The 15946-nt window shown below is 48.2% G+C and overlaps 1 protein-coding gene across 3 annotated transcripts in view; it reads right to left on the bottom strand.

The window, feature by feature from the left end:
- Window positions 1–15946, bottom strand: part of NRP2 (neuropilin 2) — a 116506-nt gene that overhangs the window by 64373 nt on the left and 36187 nt on the right. For all 3 annotated transcript variants that reach the window (XM_042949850.1, XM_042949851.1, XM_042949853.1), the window contains exons 4-7: window positions 10914–11144; window positions 9358–9513; window positions 7242–7411; window positions 5190–5345 (exon numbers count right to left, since the gene is read on the bottom strand). In XM_042949850.1, the coding sequence (XP_042805784.1) occupies window positions 5190–5345; window positions 7242–7411; window positions 9358–9513; window positions 10914–11144 (713 nt within the window). The remainder of the gene's footprint in view (window positions 1–5189; window positions 5346–7241; window positions 7412–9357; window positions 9514–10913; window positions 11145–15946) is intronic.

Here is a 15946-nt window from a genome sequence, read left to right as displayed (position 1 = left end):
CCAAGCTTATGTGTAATGACATTTTCCCTTGGGCTTCCTAAGTGGAGAGGCTAAGGGTCTGAGCTCATCCCATGGCAAATGGATAAGGGACAAACTTAATTACGTAGGGCCCTGGATTCTTCTCAGTTATAACTGTAGGGGGCAGAGAAACCAGGGGACATGAATTTCGAAAGGGCATCGGCTCTCTTCGGAATATACGCAACCCTGGTTCGACGAGGCAACCATACGCATGGCTTCTGAAGTCTGAGGCTATTTCCCAGCTGACAGCTTGTGTCATTGTCGTCATCTCATACACAATAAACAAAAACTACAATGAAAAGGATAAGGGGAATGCAGTCATCCGCCAGGAGGTTAAAAAAAAAAAAAGGTATTTTTTGAAAACTGTGCGTTGTTAATTAGGGGAACGACTGCATCCCTCACAGAAGACTGGAGCCGAGGAGGGCAACGTTCGTCTCAGGCAGCTCCAGCGCAGGGGCCATCGGATGCAGGGAAAGGTCTGGGTGACTTATCAGGTCCCTTCCAGACCTCCGATCTTAAAGGAGGCAGATACATATCCCATGGGGCCTTGTTACTTTTTAAACTGATAACTTGCTTCTGCTCAAGAAGAGCTTTGTGGATCTAATACACTAATTCCACCTGCAGACAGCCTTCCATCTACAGATCCCAAGGTGCTCTGCCAAGAGCTGCCGCAGCACCATTCCATTTGGGCAGGCGGAAACACTGAGGCACGGAGCCATGAAGAGAAATTTCCAAGGTCACACAGTGCATCCTCTAAGGGGATCTGAAAATAGACGCCGCGTGGTTCCGTCCGCCGACTGATTTGGGGGGTTTGGTTTCAGGACACCACTCTCTCTCCTCCTAAGTCTCTGATACTTTCAGACGGTTTAAAATTCTCAAGTGGCTTTCAAAGTCATTTGTTTTAATCCAGAAAATAAATATAGGGCAGATAATTTTCGAAGTGAGGTGTTTAAGTGTCTTGAAGGGATATGGCTGAATCAAGCGCAAAGCAACTCCATCTTCAAGATTCTAGGATGCAGCCCATTCTGTGATGTAACTCCAAGAGCCTGCCGTGCTGAGTCACACTGTCTGAGCCCAACTTCAGATCTCAAAACCAATGGAGGCTCTCCAGGAATATGCACACCTCTAGACCCTCAGACTGAACATCTAGGAAGCTGATTTCCCTCTGGATCCAAGACGAAGGCCAGGCCTAGAACAGATTGCTGGGAACACCCTCCTAGAGATCAAAGCCCCAGGACCAGGTGCCTTTCACGGGGACTCCATGGTTCCCCACGTCCTGGGGCAAATTACTTTAAGAGCTGCGATTCCAGTCTTTGAAACAGTGCCACATTCTGAAGTGAATGAGGTGGTACCTGAAGGCTCTCTGATCCCGTTGGCGGCCACGATTGCATTAGTATGACAAGCTTCGTGCGTTTCCGCCACTCATTACAGGGTAATTCTGAAAATGCTTGGACCTCATCCCTGTCCTCCCCCTCCCATCCTCAGTCTGGCCATCAAGATATGTTTAGCACCCCCACAGACTCTCTCTTTGAGCCCAGATTTCTTCCAAGTACATCAGAACAGCCAGCAGCATTGTGACTAAGAGCAAGGTAGCCGGGGCTATGTCAACAAGGAGACGCCCACGCTTACCAAATAGGGGAGGAAGGAAGGCAAGGGCTTTTGCTTAGACACATAAGGGCACTGGCCTCTGTCCCTCTGTCCTGACACTAGAAGTCTCGGTCTCATTCCCTCCAGTGCACACTCCCAGAATCAGCAAGTCAGAGGTAAGTGGGGTCCTGGCCAAGGCCTCATGCCCCCAGCTACTCCCATCTCTCTCTATGCCCCTCTCTTGGTTTGTGTGCACATGATTGTGCCTATAATTATAGGCACGTACACGAACCTTCTAATACCGTATTTACAACACTATGTCAATGTTTGGGGTGTTATTTATATAGCTGGCGAAACCAAAAGCAGTCGTTTTCTACTTGTGGTTTCTGAAGAAATAGATCTGAAGCAATTTGTATAATCTAAGGGAGCACATGGGCTGGATATGGGCTCCATCAGGCGGACAAGCTCTCTGCCTTGTGGTTACGCCATAAATATGCATGAGGAGGGCCCACCCTATAGGAAAATCATAGGTTCCATATATTTATGGCATGTGTAATTGGATAAGGATTTGGGGATGTGCTGTACATGTGGCCTGCGTAAGTCGGCTGTGTTTTGCCAGGAGGATGCTCGCAATACCCCCCACGATAGCGGAATGCCTCCCCCATAGGCAACCTCGTCACGACCTACTGGGTGGGAAGAGACAAAGAGGAGGCTGCTCGGAGGCCGAGGGAGGCTGGAAAGAGCTCCCTGGTCCCCACTTCCTGGACAAGAGTCATTCGGCCATAGGCCCAGGCCCTGCCTCAGCCTGGTCTGGGTCCAAACTGTAAACGGTGTGTAGCAAGGAGATAGCATAGCCATCCCCCACCACCTCCAGCACTCCTTCATCTTGTTTTTCTCCGATTTCCCCGATTCCCTGGTCTTTGGTACACCGTGTTGGTGCTGACCCGGGGACCCAGGAATGGAAATCAAGTTCCTACATCTCTGCCCCCAACGGCACCATCCCCTCCTCACACCCCGCGCGCGGGCTTGCGTCTGCAAACCCTCCCTCTGCACCGTGGAGCAGAACAGCCTCCGCCTTCCCCTCTGCTATGCTTCGCTCACAGGTCCTGAATTGTGCTTTCAAGCCCACCACCCGGTACTGGCCGGCCTGGCGTGGCGCCCACCATCCATCCAGCGGCTACAAAGAGGAACCTAGCGGTAGCGACCGACCCAGACGAAGCCTCTTCCCCTCTTGCCCCCGACGCCCCTCCTCACCCCCCTCCCCTTCATGGCATCAAATCAAACTGCAGCAGACTTGACAAATCTATTTGGCACGGTTCACTCAACTATTTCAACCTGAACAGCCCAGAGAGCCGCGCTGACGCCCCTTGAACGGTGCGGAATCTGCACGTTAAATACAGACATCTGGGAGACGGATCTGCTAATGGGGGAGCAGCAGAGATCACCCCTGGAGGGGAGGACGGGCAGGTCTCCCTCGTCACCCACCACACCCGCGGTGGGGCAAGGGAGCGTGGGGAGGGAGTGACGCCTTACTGGCAGGCTTTCCATTCTCCAGCCTCCTTCTAGGTTAGCCAGAGAATGAATTATCTAATGGGGAAGGGAAGGGGCTTTTCCTCTGCCCCAGCACTTTTTATGTGAGCAGGACGGATTCACTAAAAAACCAAACAACAACAACAAAATGAAAATGAAATTACCCCTTGGCTCCTGGGCAAAGAAATTTAGCCAAGGGTGAGAAGAGAAAGTGAGAGAGAGAAAGAATAATGCATCCAATATGAAAAAGTTGAGACTGATTCCAAAGGAGCCCAGAAAGCTAAATTCAATTCTCAGGAATAGCTTCCCTGCAGAATGAATACCAGGGATAAAGCCAGGGAGGACAGCATTCTGTCAAAATGTGCAGTGCTAAGGTATTTCCGAAAGCAGATTTCCTACAAATAGTGTTTTAAATAGCATCCCAGTCCATCTGCGTGCTTTTAAAATCAGCTTATGCTACAGTATCCCTCTGGCCAGCACTGCTTAGTCATTGCGCCTGGACAGGGAGGCTGTCAGGTGAAACTCCTCCTTCTCCCTCAGGACCCACTCCGACTCAGCTCGGGCCCTCGCCTGCCTGGCTCAGCTTCTAGGTTCCACCAGTTTCTTATTGAGCAGGGTGGGTGGGGAGAGAAGGCATGAAAAAGAGTAGGTTGGGGAGAGGACTCAGCCCATGCACCTAGCATCCAGTGCCAGCTCCGGCTTGCCATTTCCAAGCGATATTTGCAACTGAAATAAACAAAGTCAGTGAGAAACCAGACCTGGTTGAACATGTTAAGGTGAGGAGGTCCTTCAATTAACTACCTCACTTTCCCTATTCGTGAAATGAGGAAAGTGTGTGTATGTGTGTGTGTGTGTGTGTGTGTGTGTGTGTGACACCTGGTAATATCTAGAAGCCGTGATTTTCAGATGAATGGTGCCACGTTACTATGGCAATTTTAATAATAAAAAAAAAATCCACTGCCTTAAAAACTCACATTTCCAGAGAGAATCAGTGCCGACATTACAGTGGAGTATTTTCTCGGTTCAAGGTTTCCAGTCTCCCCAGCGAGGGCAAGCAGCCTCGGGGCAGTGGTAGGAGACAAGGAGGCTGTGTTTGCAAAGGATCTTTGGCCTCTCTAGGTGCGGTGCCACGTGTCCCATTTTGATCATTCACAGCGTGACAGACAGGGGAACCGTAGCGCTAAAGAGGAGGGTCTCTTTGCCTGTCCCCACTTCCATTCAGGGAAGGATAGGCACTCTCCTCCTAGAGCTGGGAGCCAGCGCATGACCGTGTTCTCCCCCCGCCCAGGTGAGACCACCAGCCACTTGCAATAAGCCCCCTATACGCTGCGTGCACCTTACGAGCAGTGTATCGCCAGTGCCGGCCCGGGCCCGCTCACCGGCAGAATGCCACGTGTCTAAGTAAGCCGAGCGCCAGCATTCATCCTTGTGCACAACAAAAACCCCACATCACCCACACGGCCACACCTCTGGGGGCCACAGACACTGAAGACACCAGCTGCGAGAATTCAATGCCTTGCCGCCAAGCGTGATTGCCAGTTCAGATCCCATCCCTGACAAACTGAATTTCTCCTCATTATTTATTGTCCTCTTTCTTCTTCGGGACATTGTGAGTCCCTCTCAGGATTTGTGCCCTTTCATTTCCAGACCTCGGTAACTCCTGAACTACAGTTTCATGTGGCTTTGTGATTGTTAACCCAGCATGTGGAAGGGACTCAGGCCATAAATGCTCAATGAATCCTGTGCAGGGAGGCGCGGACTGGGAACGCATTTTCTCCTTCATTTGCAGTCAGAGAGCACTCCGCAAGCTTGCTCACTCTCTCTCTGCTGTGCGACATGCAACAGCAGCCTGGCTGTCGGAGAAACCGTGTTTTCCAATCGCTTTAGCATAAGAAAGGATATTTTCAGGGCCACCGCCTCCCACGCCTCCATCAATTATTTGAACCTCACGGAACAAGGCCTCCTCCCCTCTGTGGGGTCAACTGGAAGCTCCTCTGGTCCCAAGCCTCCTGCACCACCCCAGCATGCCTTTGAGGTGGGGATATGGGTTTTACCTTGTGGTTTTTGCCGTGCCGGTACACCATCCAGTCTTCACCGTTCGTGCTGACTTCCAGCTTGTACGATTTGACGTAGTAGCCATTCTGGGTTTCCCTGGAAATCGCTCCTTGCGTGGCAATGGCTGTAAGCATGGTTAGAAAGTGCAAATCCACCTGAGGGAGAGCAGAGGAGGAGTGAGGGGGCCGCAGCTCCTGACAGGAGGGCAGCATCTTGCTTTTTCTTCAAAGGACATAAATGGAATACCCGGCTTACAAGTCGTGTCTGTGATTCCCTCAGAATCAGTGCGATCAGTTATCAGTTTGCAATTCCAAGCTGGACGGTTAATCTCGACTTATTTGACACTGGATTGGACACCTTTGAAACTGTAACTTGATTATTTTTCTGCTTTTCTCTTCTTTGCAAATCTGAATGGACGGTAGTCAGTTTATCTTAAAGGGATCCTTGAACATCTAGAACTGTGACCCCTTCTTACTGGACGACAGCCCGCCTTAAGTAGTAAAAGCAGATGCTATTCTAAAGGAACAATGGCTAAATCCACGCCACTCCGCCCACTCCACCCCAGTCCAGTCCAGTCCAGTCCAATTCACTTATGACCCCCTTGTTGCAGCGTCTCAGCTCAGGGCTGCTTTGCCTCCCGTGCCCTCAGTCCCTCAATCCATTGTGTATTTAGTCACTCAGGTCACTAAAGGGTCAAAGGGCATGCAGAGTCTGCCCAAGCAATTAGGCTTATGCACCAAGTCCTGACCTTTCGCTTGATGAAGAAGATGGCCGACATTTGGAGGCACCTTTCTCCCCACAACGCCAAACCCATTTGGAAATTGCTTTGGAAAAAACCCAAAGGAATGCCATTCCTTTGCTGGCCACGGCGTTTCTTAATGGCAACCTCTGTGTGATCAAAATTTAGCCAGCACTCGCAGGTAAAATTTGAGTCAGGAAGCATTTATTGGCTACTTACTATGTGCTCAGCATAGTAAGCAATTCAAGAGAAGTATGCGGGGCTGCATATGTGTATGACAGACAGCTGGATAGCAATAAGAGAAAGTTTATGATTGAGGCCGAAAAATAAGGAGTGAAATCAATGGGACATTGATTATAAAGGAGAGCGTTCTGGAAGCTTTGCAGGATCAGAAGGGTTTTTGGAGAGGCAGAGGAGACACAGTTACAAAATGGCCGGAGGACTGTGCTGTTAGAACCTCTGTGGACTCCCTGGAAGTTTCTAAGTAGCCCTTCTCCCTTTCCTGCTGCCTGTTCCACAACATCCTTCTCAGAGCGGAGGTCACTGTGTCACATCAGAACTAGGACAGGATTGTCAATGGGTCACCAGGCCGTCTGGTATGTGTGTCATAAAAGCAGTCATTGCTCTAGCATTGACCCAGAAGCTGCTCTTCCCTGGGGGATGGGAGCTGGACCAGTCTGTAGTTTCAGGGTGATTATTCAACACAAACTGCAAGTCTTATTCAGAAGGAAGGCAAACAATAGTCTGAAAAGATGCCGCAGAGCATCTGGGCAACTAGAGTTTCATTCCCGGTAGTGACATTTTCCCATGTGTTCTATCTTCTCTGATAGCTATGTGCAAAACCTTCCTGGCAGGGCTCCCTCCAAGTAGCAAAGATCATGAGAGGCTGCCATGCTCAGCTAGCGACTCAAGTCTGCCCTTAGGAAGACGCCCTCCCCCTACCAAGTCTCTGATGCCTCCCTCTGCCAAGAATGAGGAAGATCTGGAACTGTTTATAGAACGTTCCATGGATATCTTTACTGAGAGGCAAACAGCACCCAGGCCAAACAACTTCTCCGAGGCCTGGTAAGTGTCACAAGGGCAGCGGCAGTGTCCATCTTACTTGTCATTTTATCCCAGTAGTTAGCACAACACCTGGCTAAGTCTATTCGTGCCTGGCACATGTGTTTTTGGACGGATGGATGAATGGGGTTCTCGAGTAGGCTGTGTTTATTTTCTTTGTGTCCTCTGTCCGCTCCAGGCGAGGAGCCACCTCCCTTGTCCACCAATACACGTGCCCTCTGCACACCCTCTAGTACATCTGCGTGAGTACCTGGAGATATTCCTTGCTGGAATCCAAGTTGGGTGTCCAGCCATTGTCGTCACCATGGAGGCGGCTTTGCTGGGGTGTCCACCTTCCATCAGAGTAGGTAGATGAGGCACTGATCTGTTCATTGGCAATCCGGCCAGATTCCATTCCCAGAGGGACATTGCACTGGAAGTCTGGGGAGTGGAGATGGTCAAAGGCAGAGTTATGTCTCTCAACCTCGAACCCCTGGGACTCTCAAAATGTTGCTCCCTCTTAGGGGCAAGTCCTTGCAGGAACTCGCTCATCTTAAAGACCTCATTATACGCTCGCATTTTAAAAAACAACCCTGCCAAGTCACAGACTTTGACAACCCCTCTGGGTCTGAAAGAAACTAAATTGGGCCTAAAAGAAGTCAGGCTGTGGGTAAATAAGAATCATCATACAAATTAAAAATACAATCTAAAGCACAAGAACTGTTGGTGCCGCAGGCTACGGATGCTCACAGACACCAGATGCACCGATATTGAAATACAGGTAAACGTGTGATAGACCCGTGGCAATCTGGGTGGGCTGATACATCGTGGGAAGCTTGCTTTATTAATAAACACCCAGGAGGCACTTTTGCTTCTTTCTTTCACTCAACTGTCTCGAGTTCTGGCACAGAAGACAGACATCACAAAGCAGTAAATGCCTGTCTTTGGGACACCTCTCCACGAGCACAGGCGTGTCACTCCATTCCCCTGAGCCACTTGCTTGGGCAAATGGACCCAGAAGTCACTGAGTCTGGCCATGCACCATTAGCTCAATTGCTGTCCTTCCCACGGATACCACAGGCACTGGTCAATATTCGTGTGTGCACGTGTCTGATAAAGACCAGCAATTTTTTCAGCTATCAAATCCATTCTCTAGCTCTGTGACTGAACTGGCTCATTGCAGACCCTGGTGCAATTTGCAGTACTGTTTTCCTGTCATTCAATCTTCATGGGCTTTTTGAAGAAGCGCAAAAGCAAAACCCAGAACAAAACTCGTCACCTTTCCGGCAGGCCAGGCTGCCCTGTGCGTAGGTAGGCACGCAATAAGCTGTCTACAACCGTGGCACGATTTCCCCAGCTCCAAGCAGCCTTCAAGTACGTCTTTAGTACTTAAAGTTATCCTTTGGGTTTCTCGGTGGAAATGGCAGCACATGTGGGGCACACATCCTAGAGGAGCTGATGTGAAGATTCAGGAGGTGGGAGTAAACGTTGATGGAGGCCGGAGACTCATGGCCTGGATGGGAAGTTCCAGGGCAGCTGGCGCCAGAGCTATACTTTATGCTTTGCACGGCACCTGGCACATAGCAGAAGCCTGGGAACTGTGTATACTGGAAGCGTGCAGTGAAAGTGCAAGCGTGTACCAGTCTAGTGAGAGAAGCTCTACCCAGGGCCAGAGATGTTATATATATATATACACACACATATATATACATATATACGTATATATGTATATATATACATATATACGTATATATACACATATATATACATGTATATATATGTATATGTATACATATATATACATGTATATATATACATGTATATACATGTATATACATACATATACATGTATATATGTATACATATATATATACGTATATACATGTATATATATATACGTATATATATGTATATGTATATATATATATGTATATCATATATACATATATATATATATGAGAGAGGTGTAAAAATTACTCAGTTTTCTGACAATGGCCACTGAGGCTTAGAGAGGGAGAAAAATAGCCTCAGACTCAAAAAATGTTAGCACAGGGTAGGGGACTCTACAGAGACGTCCTCACTAACCTCCCTTCCGTTCACAGATGGGAAAACTGAGGCTTGTGATGGTTCTGAGACTTACTCTGGGAATAACTAATTCTTGGTACACATACGTACTTTGTAAAGAAAGGAGTACCCAGTCGACATCTGTTCTATTTTCATTAATCTCTGCCTAGCAAGAAGATATAGCCCCCATTCCCTGAACTCAGATGCTACTATAAATTCTGGAGAACTGCCCTCTCCTTTCCCAGAGGCCAGTCTGTCTTCATTACATGTCCTCACAGCCCTGATGGAAGGACAGGACAGAGGTTCCCAACTGCCCAACTCACTGTCTGGTGGCTCTTGATGGACCAGGTAGTAGCGTGCAGAGAAGCCATCCTTGGCCACCGCCATGTCTGTGTGAAAGGTCAGAGAGAGGATCCCGGTCGACGAACGGAGTTCAGAGGGTGTTTTGGTCCCACAGTACTTGCCAATCAGGGGGCCGACTGGACATGCAAGACAAAGACAAGTCAGTAGACATGGGAAGGTCAAACTCCATTTTCGATACATTTACACTTGCCACAATCACCAGTCACTCCATGGAGCATCCTTTGGGTATGCCTTGGCATAAAAGAATGACCAAAAATAGGTCTTAAGAACAACACGTAGTATTTTTCCTGGACATTAAAAAGTACAGTTCACCCTTGAACAACACGGGTTTAAAGTGTGTGGATCCACTTATACGTGGATTTTTTTTGGAGAAATACAGTACGCTCCTGTAAATGTATTTTCTTTTCCTTATGATTTTCTTAATGACATTTTCTTTTTCTCTAGTTTCCTTTATTGTAAGAAGACTGGGTACGCTACACATAATATATAAAATATGTATTAATTGACTGTTTATGTTATTGGTAAGGCTTCCGGTCAACAGTAGGCTATTAGCAGTTAAGTTTTTGGGGACTCAGAGTAACGTGTGGATTTTTCAACTGCATAGGCAGTCCAAGTATTGTTCAAAGGTCAACCCTACTTTCCCTGACCTGGCTTCATTCTGTTCTCTCCCTCTGTTCAGGGATGGGCCAGAAAGCTGTCATGATGATGCCTGTTCTACAGAAGAAAAAATTGAGGTTCAGAGAGGTCACATGACTTTTCCATGTTCATACGGCTAGGAAATAACAGAGCTGTGACTCAAACCTGAGTTTTCTGACTAAGTCCTAGGCTTTTCTCAGGAAATGAAACTGCTTAGCCATCAAGTCTCCCTTATAGTGCAAAACACTAATACTGACCACAAAAGGGAACAATTGGTTTCTTCACCAATACAGATTCTGCTCAAGACCTATGTTGGTCTCCCCCTGAGAAGCACCAGTTCCTCTGGGCCTTGGGTGATGCACCTTTTTGATATTTGTGATTGTCTTAATAATAGTAAAATCATAGTAATAATAATGGTGATGAAAACAGTTTATTTATACACATAAGACACAGAGTTTAAGTGACCTACCCAGGGTTGCAGAGCTGCTCAGAGCAGAACCAGGATTCAAACCTAGTCAGTCTGGCTCTGGCATCCTATTGGGGCATAATGGTCACTGAGTCACTTTCTCTGGAAATCCTGACAACTTGGGGTAGAAAAGAACATTACCGATAGGTTTTCTCATCCTCATCCAAGTACCTATTCACTCTCCTCCTATCCTTCTCCAAAAAAATACCTCCAAGAAAGGAAACTGCCTTCCTGTAATTTCTCTGAAATCATCCTTGGTGAAGAATACGAAGAGAAAGTCATCATGGGTCATACACAAACCCTAAGGAGCTTTGAAGTCTTTGTTCTCTCTCTCTCTCTTTTATCGTTACTAAAGCAATTCACAGGCAAAGGCGAAGCTCCTGAGAAGGGTCTCGTGACAGCGACATCACTTACCATGAGGAATGCCATCCCAGATGTCCAGCCAATCGTATTTGCAGTCTCCTTCGCCCACCTGCAAAGGGTCATGCTCCAGGTCAAAGGTCAGAAACTGCAGGATGATCTCCATCTTGGGTTTGGCCAGGATGGTAAAGGTACAGTCCAAGTTGTGTGGGTACTTCTCGGGAAATCCAGGGGATTCAATGGTCCCGTTGGGGCTTGTGAAGTTTTTTGAACAGTCTTCGGAGCCTGTATGTAAAAGAGAACTGTAGCATTAAGAAAGGAGAAGAACATGCCTTTCTCTCCTGCCTCTGTCACATGGGTTATTTACATGTTGGAGCCCCAATCCCCCTACTCGTGACGTTTTTGTTTTCACTGGAGTGGCTCTTGAAGCAACATACTCTTCACAGCCACGTCTCAAGCCTTTAAGCCAGACTTTCTTTAGGAGAGAAATTAGGGGAGGAGAGCTGGCGTGCTCTACATAATACAGTAAGATCAGCAATTGAGGAGTTGGGGAGTGGAGGGGGGTTAGAAAGAAGTGTGTGTGTGTGAGATACAGGGAGGGAGAGAGAGAGAGAGAGAGAGAGAGAGAGAGAGAGAAAGAGAGAAAGAGAGAAAAAGAGAGAGATTCTCTTGAAAAGAGGAACAGAGCCTTCTTTCTCAATTACTCAGCTGCTCGCTCCAGAAATGTAAGTTATTTCAATCCTTAAGGAAGGCTTGCTGATTGCCAGCAGGGAAAACAATGTTACCCCTTATTTATTGCTGACCTCAACACTAGCCCCTATTGTCCCAGAGCCAACCCAGTGCCCCCTTCTCCCTCCAAGATCCAAGGTGCCTCAGGGGAGGGGCAAAGGGGAGCTTGGGTCTCATTCATGTCATGACTATATTAAAACGAGCTGCTCTGTAGTGGCCAGACAATTAACAATCGACGTTTGTAGCTGGTGGATCACAGCAGGGCGTTGGGGATGTTAAAGGCCGCTCCGGCAGCAAGTTTGGAAAAATGTGGCAGTGTATTGACATTTGGAAGGCTTCTGGTTCCTTTGTGGTAGGGATGGCCTTGTTTTTTCTCCGAAGCTCTTGTGTCTGCTTTCCTGGGACTCACGGAGGCGTTCTTATTAAATGCCGCACACATTCGCATCCCGGTGCAGGCTTGGACGGCAGCAGGAGCTCTAAGAGGATTACAGCCACCAGATCTGCTAATGCCTCTAGGTGGAGTCGCATTAAAAGGGCCCTCGTGTGCTTTCACCCAGCCACCATTGGCCAGCGTGGGCTTCCGACCAGCCCCGGGACGCTGGGCCCACGGAGCAGCACGGGGCCAGAAGCGATGCCAGTCAATTGCAGTGGATGTAAAGGCTGGACAATCGCCATTGATTTCACTACGCTCCGATTTTAAAATTAAAAAAAGCTAGCAGGATTTATGAGGAGGATAATAAGCACTCTAAGCATGAAGAAAAAATACAGAAATACTCGATAAACCAGGTGTTTACTGGCAGGAAGTGTCCTCTGGGGATCCTGCTGAAATATAACTGTGTGATGTCAATACACTGATCTTAGCCCGCAGCGATGTCTTTATCCGAGGCTCCTGCAGCAGGGCCCTCCGTGAGGCTCTTTATTGATGATGGCTTTCTGGAAAGCGCGCGTGTCTGACTTGGAAAAGGTGCCATGCAGATAAGTGGGAGAAGGGGGATTGCAACTTCCTTAGCATCAGACCGGAAATTCCAACATCCCTACCTGCCCATCCATCACCTCTGCCTTCAGCCCAGCGCTGTGCCCTGGTGGCGTGGGGATGGGGGATGGGCGAGAGCTAACCTTTTCAGCATTCCCAAAGGCTCCCTAAAGTGCCGCATCTCTGAGGCTCTGCACTCTGTCAGTCAGTCACGGGCGGCCCAGTGGGCAGCTGGGTCCAGAGGGCTGAGCTGGGACGGCCTTTCCCCAGTTTGTTTACCACTGAGCCCCCAGCTTTGTTTACTGCCAAGCCCCACGCTCCGGAGGGCCTCCTCAATGGTTTGGGATGAGGCAGTTTGGCAAAGCGAAGCCAGCTGGCCGGTCTTTGGGGGGCTGAGAGGAATCTTGAAAAGGTTAGTGTTTATTGCCATTGTGCAGCCTTCTCCATGTGGGTCACTTAGCCGGAGGAAATTAACTCTCTAGCCACAACTGGCTTCCAGAGCCGGAAAAGGCATCCTGACATTCCCTCCTCAAGTTTGCTGTCTTGTCATTCCTTCTCAGGGCAAGGGGAATCCCCACCCCACCCCACCTCGTCCCCCCCCCCACAGGAGCGGGGAATTTTTGGTGGAATCTTTCTTTGGTTCCTCCCATCCATGGGGGAAAATTCGCCCACAATGGACACCTAGTAAGTCGAAGACAGGCCCGGAGAATGCGACATTTTAAAGCACCCACAGCTTCCAGGGTTCTGAGGTCCTGCACTTCACTGGTCAGAATTTTTCAATATGATATATATTCTTTTAACGCTTATTCATTTTTGAGAGACAGAGAGAGACAGAGCACGAGTGGGGAAGGGGCAGAGAGAGAGGGAGACACAGAATCTGAAGCAGGCTCCAGGCTCTGAGCTGTTAGCACAGAGCCCGACGCAGAGCTCGAACTCTTGAACTGTGAGATCATGACCTGAGCCAAAGTCGGACACTTAACCGACTGAGCCACCCAGGTGCCCCCAATATAATATTCTTATGGCAAAACAACCAACCAACCAACCAACCAACAAACAAAAACACCAAAAAGAATATGTATCTATCTCTGACACATAGCTATCCATGGGTATATTCTCTGGCTTATTTTAAATGAGGAAGAAAGACAGTTTTATCCTTTTTACGCAGAACAGTCCAACTTGTCCATTAGAACGGTGCATTCGTCTGTAATCGTGCCACCTCATAGTTTGGACTGTGGTCAAAGTGTCAGAAAGCAGGCAGCTGGATGTTAAATGTGGGGGAGAGATCTCACAAGAGGGTGACGATCTTGGGACGAAAGGGGCGTCTTGCAGACATCTACCTAATCCAAGATCCTTTTCTGCAATGTGTTAAAAGCATCAGAGGTTAAAAAAAAAATAGCTCAGTCAACAAATACGCAGGTTCACTCAATGCTAAGATTGTCCACACAAGCTGGGGGATTTTGGCTGCAGTGAATGGTTTCATACCAAAGGACTCTGGTGTGAGAAGTGCCCACTCCATCTTTTTCCACTATAAATTTTACAATAACTCTGCAAGCAAAGGAAGAATCCACACGCATAAAGCTATTTAAAACACGGTGGTGGATTTATCCAAACTGAGCTGGGCCTGCCCTCAAAAGGTGAATTCAGTTCAGGGAGCGGGAGCAGGGGGGCACTCCAAGTTTTCTCTGTCTGTGGATGACCCCAGAGATTTCAGATTCTGCGATGTCTTTGGGCACCAGGAAGGAAAACCTGATCTTGAACTTTGGTCAAGGGAGTCTCAGAAAACGAATGAACAACAACAACAAAAAAAAAAACACCCACGTTTTCCAGTGATTCAGTTTCCAATGTTACTTTTTAAGTTATTTTAAAATTCCTTTCTCTGTTCTGCTCATGGTTTGGCAATTCGAGATCCTTTAAGTCTGCGAGCTGTTTCGGTTTGCACTTTTGTATGTGAGCAGTCTGGTAATATATAGACGCGTTTAGAAACCACTTCATTCAGGGGAGACGTGGACCTTGCACTCCAGACACATGTCCCCCTTTTGCACCTGAATTGTGGGTTTGTGTCTGTCAGTAGAATTCGGCAGCTGAGCTTCCACAGTCCTCGGTACCATTATTTTGGGTATCTGTGTTTACAGTCCCAGCCCCCCCCCACCCCCAGCCCCGTCTTTCTCTATGAATCTGACTAGCAAACATAGCTATGTTTGTTTGGATTTCTTCAGCATGTTCACGCATTTCTTTCATGTTTTGTGGATGACGTAAATTTTGTGTATTTTCTTCCAGGACTCCCACAGTGGAAATGTGGGTGCAGGGAGGGCATGGCATCTGGAAGAATGCTCATCTTCCTAGGCTTCTCAGCTTTGAATTTTGTAGCCCACGCATGTATGTGTTTTACACAGCGTTGCCCTTCATGCTGAGGGCTGTTCTTTCAGGTAGGCCTGATGGCAGGTGAGAGTGGCCCCCAAGAAGACCACTGGGCTCTCATTTTCTCTCTTGCGTTCCCCGGAAATATGGCTGTGGTTGGCAGGGCTCTCTCCCACCACAGGAACCTCTGTCCTCTGTCTTTAGGGAGTCCTCGTCCTTGAAGTAGGGTGCCCCGTTGGTCCATGCCTAAGCCACCTTCCGTGGCTGGTGCTATGGTGTCGAGGCGTCCGCAGACTATCTGTCCTCAAAACAGTACTGCTCAGTTATTATACCCTCTGTGCATTTTAACTTTTAACATCAAAACTGCATGATGGATAGGGTTAACATTCATCCTTTCGGTGGCTTTCTGGAGAATACGGCATCATCCCTTGTGAAATACGAAGTCAGGAAGCATGAAAGAGACATGAACTTTAATGGTCCTGCTCACCCTTGTTCTGACTTCCCTCGGCCAGCTCTCTGGACGACCTTGCTTGGAGCTGTTTTCCGTTCACTGTCAGCACGGGAGAGCTGAGTGACAGCTTTAGCACTGGTGACCTTGCTTTCTAATTGACTTCCTGGATCCCCTGCTTGCCACGTCACTCAATAGAGCCCTCATTTTCACAACCATAGCACGTTAATCGTACCTTTACTTGGTGCTTACGCCTTCTGCCTCATATTATAGTTTTCCTTTCAGTCGACATATCTATTTACTTATGTTCATCCAACGACGTCTACTGTGCATGGGTTATGTGCCGAGGGTCTTCACGCGTGTTTTGCCCTCTTCTAGTGTTTTATTCCTTTCTGTGCTCTCTCTCCCCAACTGCTCCCCAGCAGAAGAGGGTATGATGAATGTTCCATCTGAGCTGGTGGCACTGACTGATCTGAATCTTGCGTAGGACTCTAGGGAATGTGGACTGAGGTATTCAGGAGCCTCACACCAGCCCCCGAGACACTGGACACCGCAGACTGTCAGTCCTTATGACCTCAT

The sequence above is a fragment of the Panthera leo genome, chromosome C1 (assembly GCF_018350215.1).
Source record: "Panthera leo isolate Ple1 chromosome C1, P.leo_Ple1_pat1.1, whole genome shotgun sequence".
Lineage (NCBI taxonomy): Eukaryota > Metazoa > Chordata > Mammalia > Carnivora > Felidae > Panthera > Panthera leo.
This window is presented reverse-complemented; position numbering and strand designations above follow the sequence as displayed.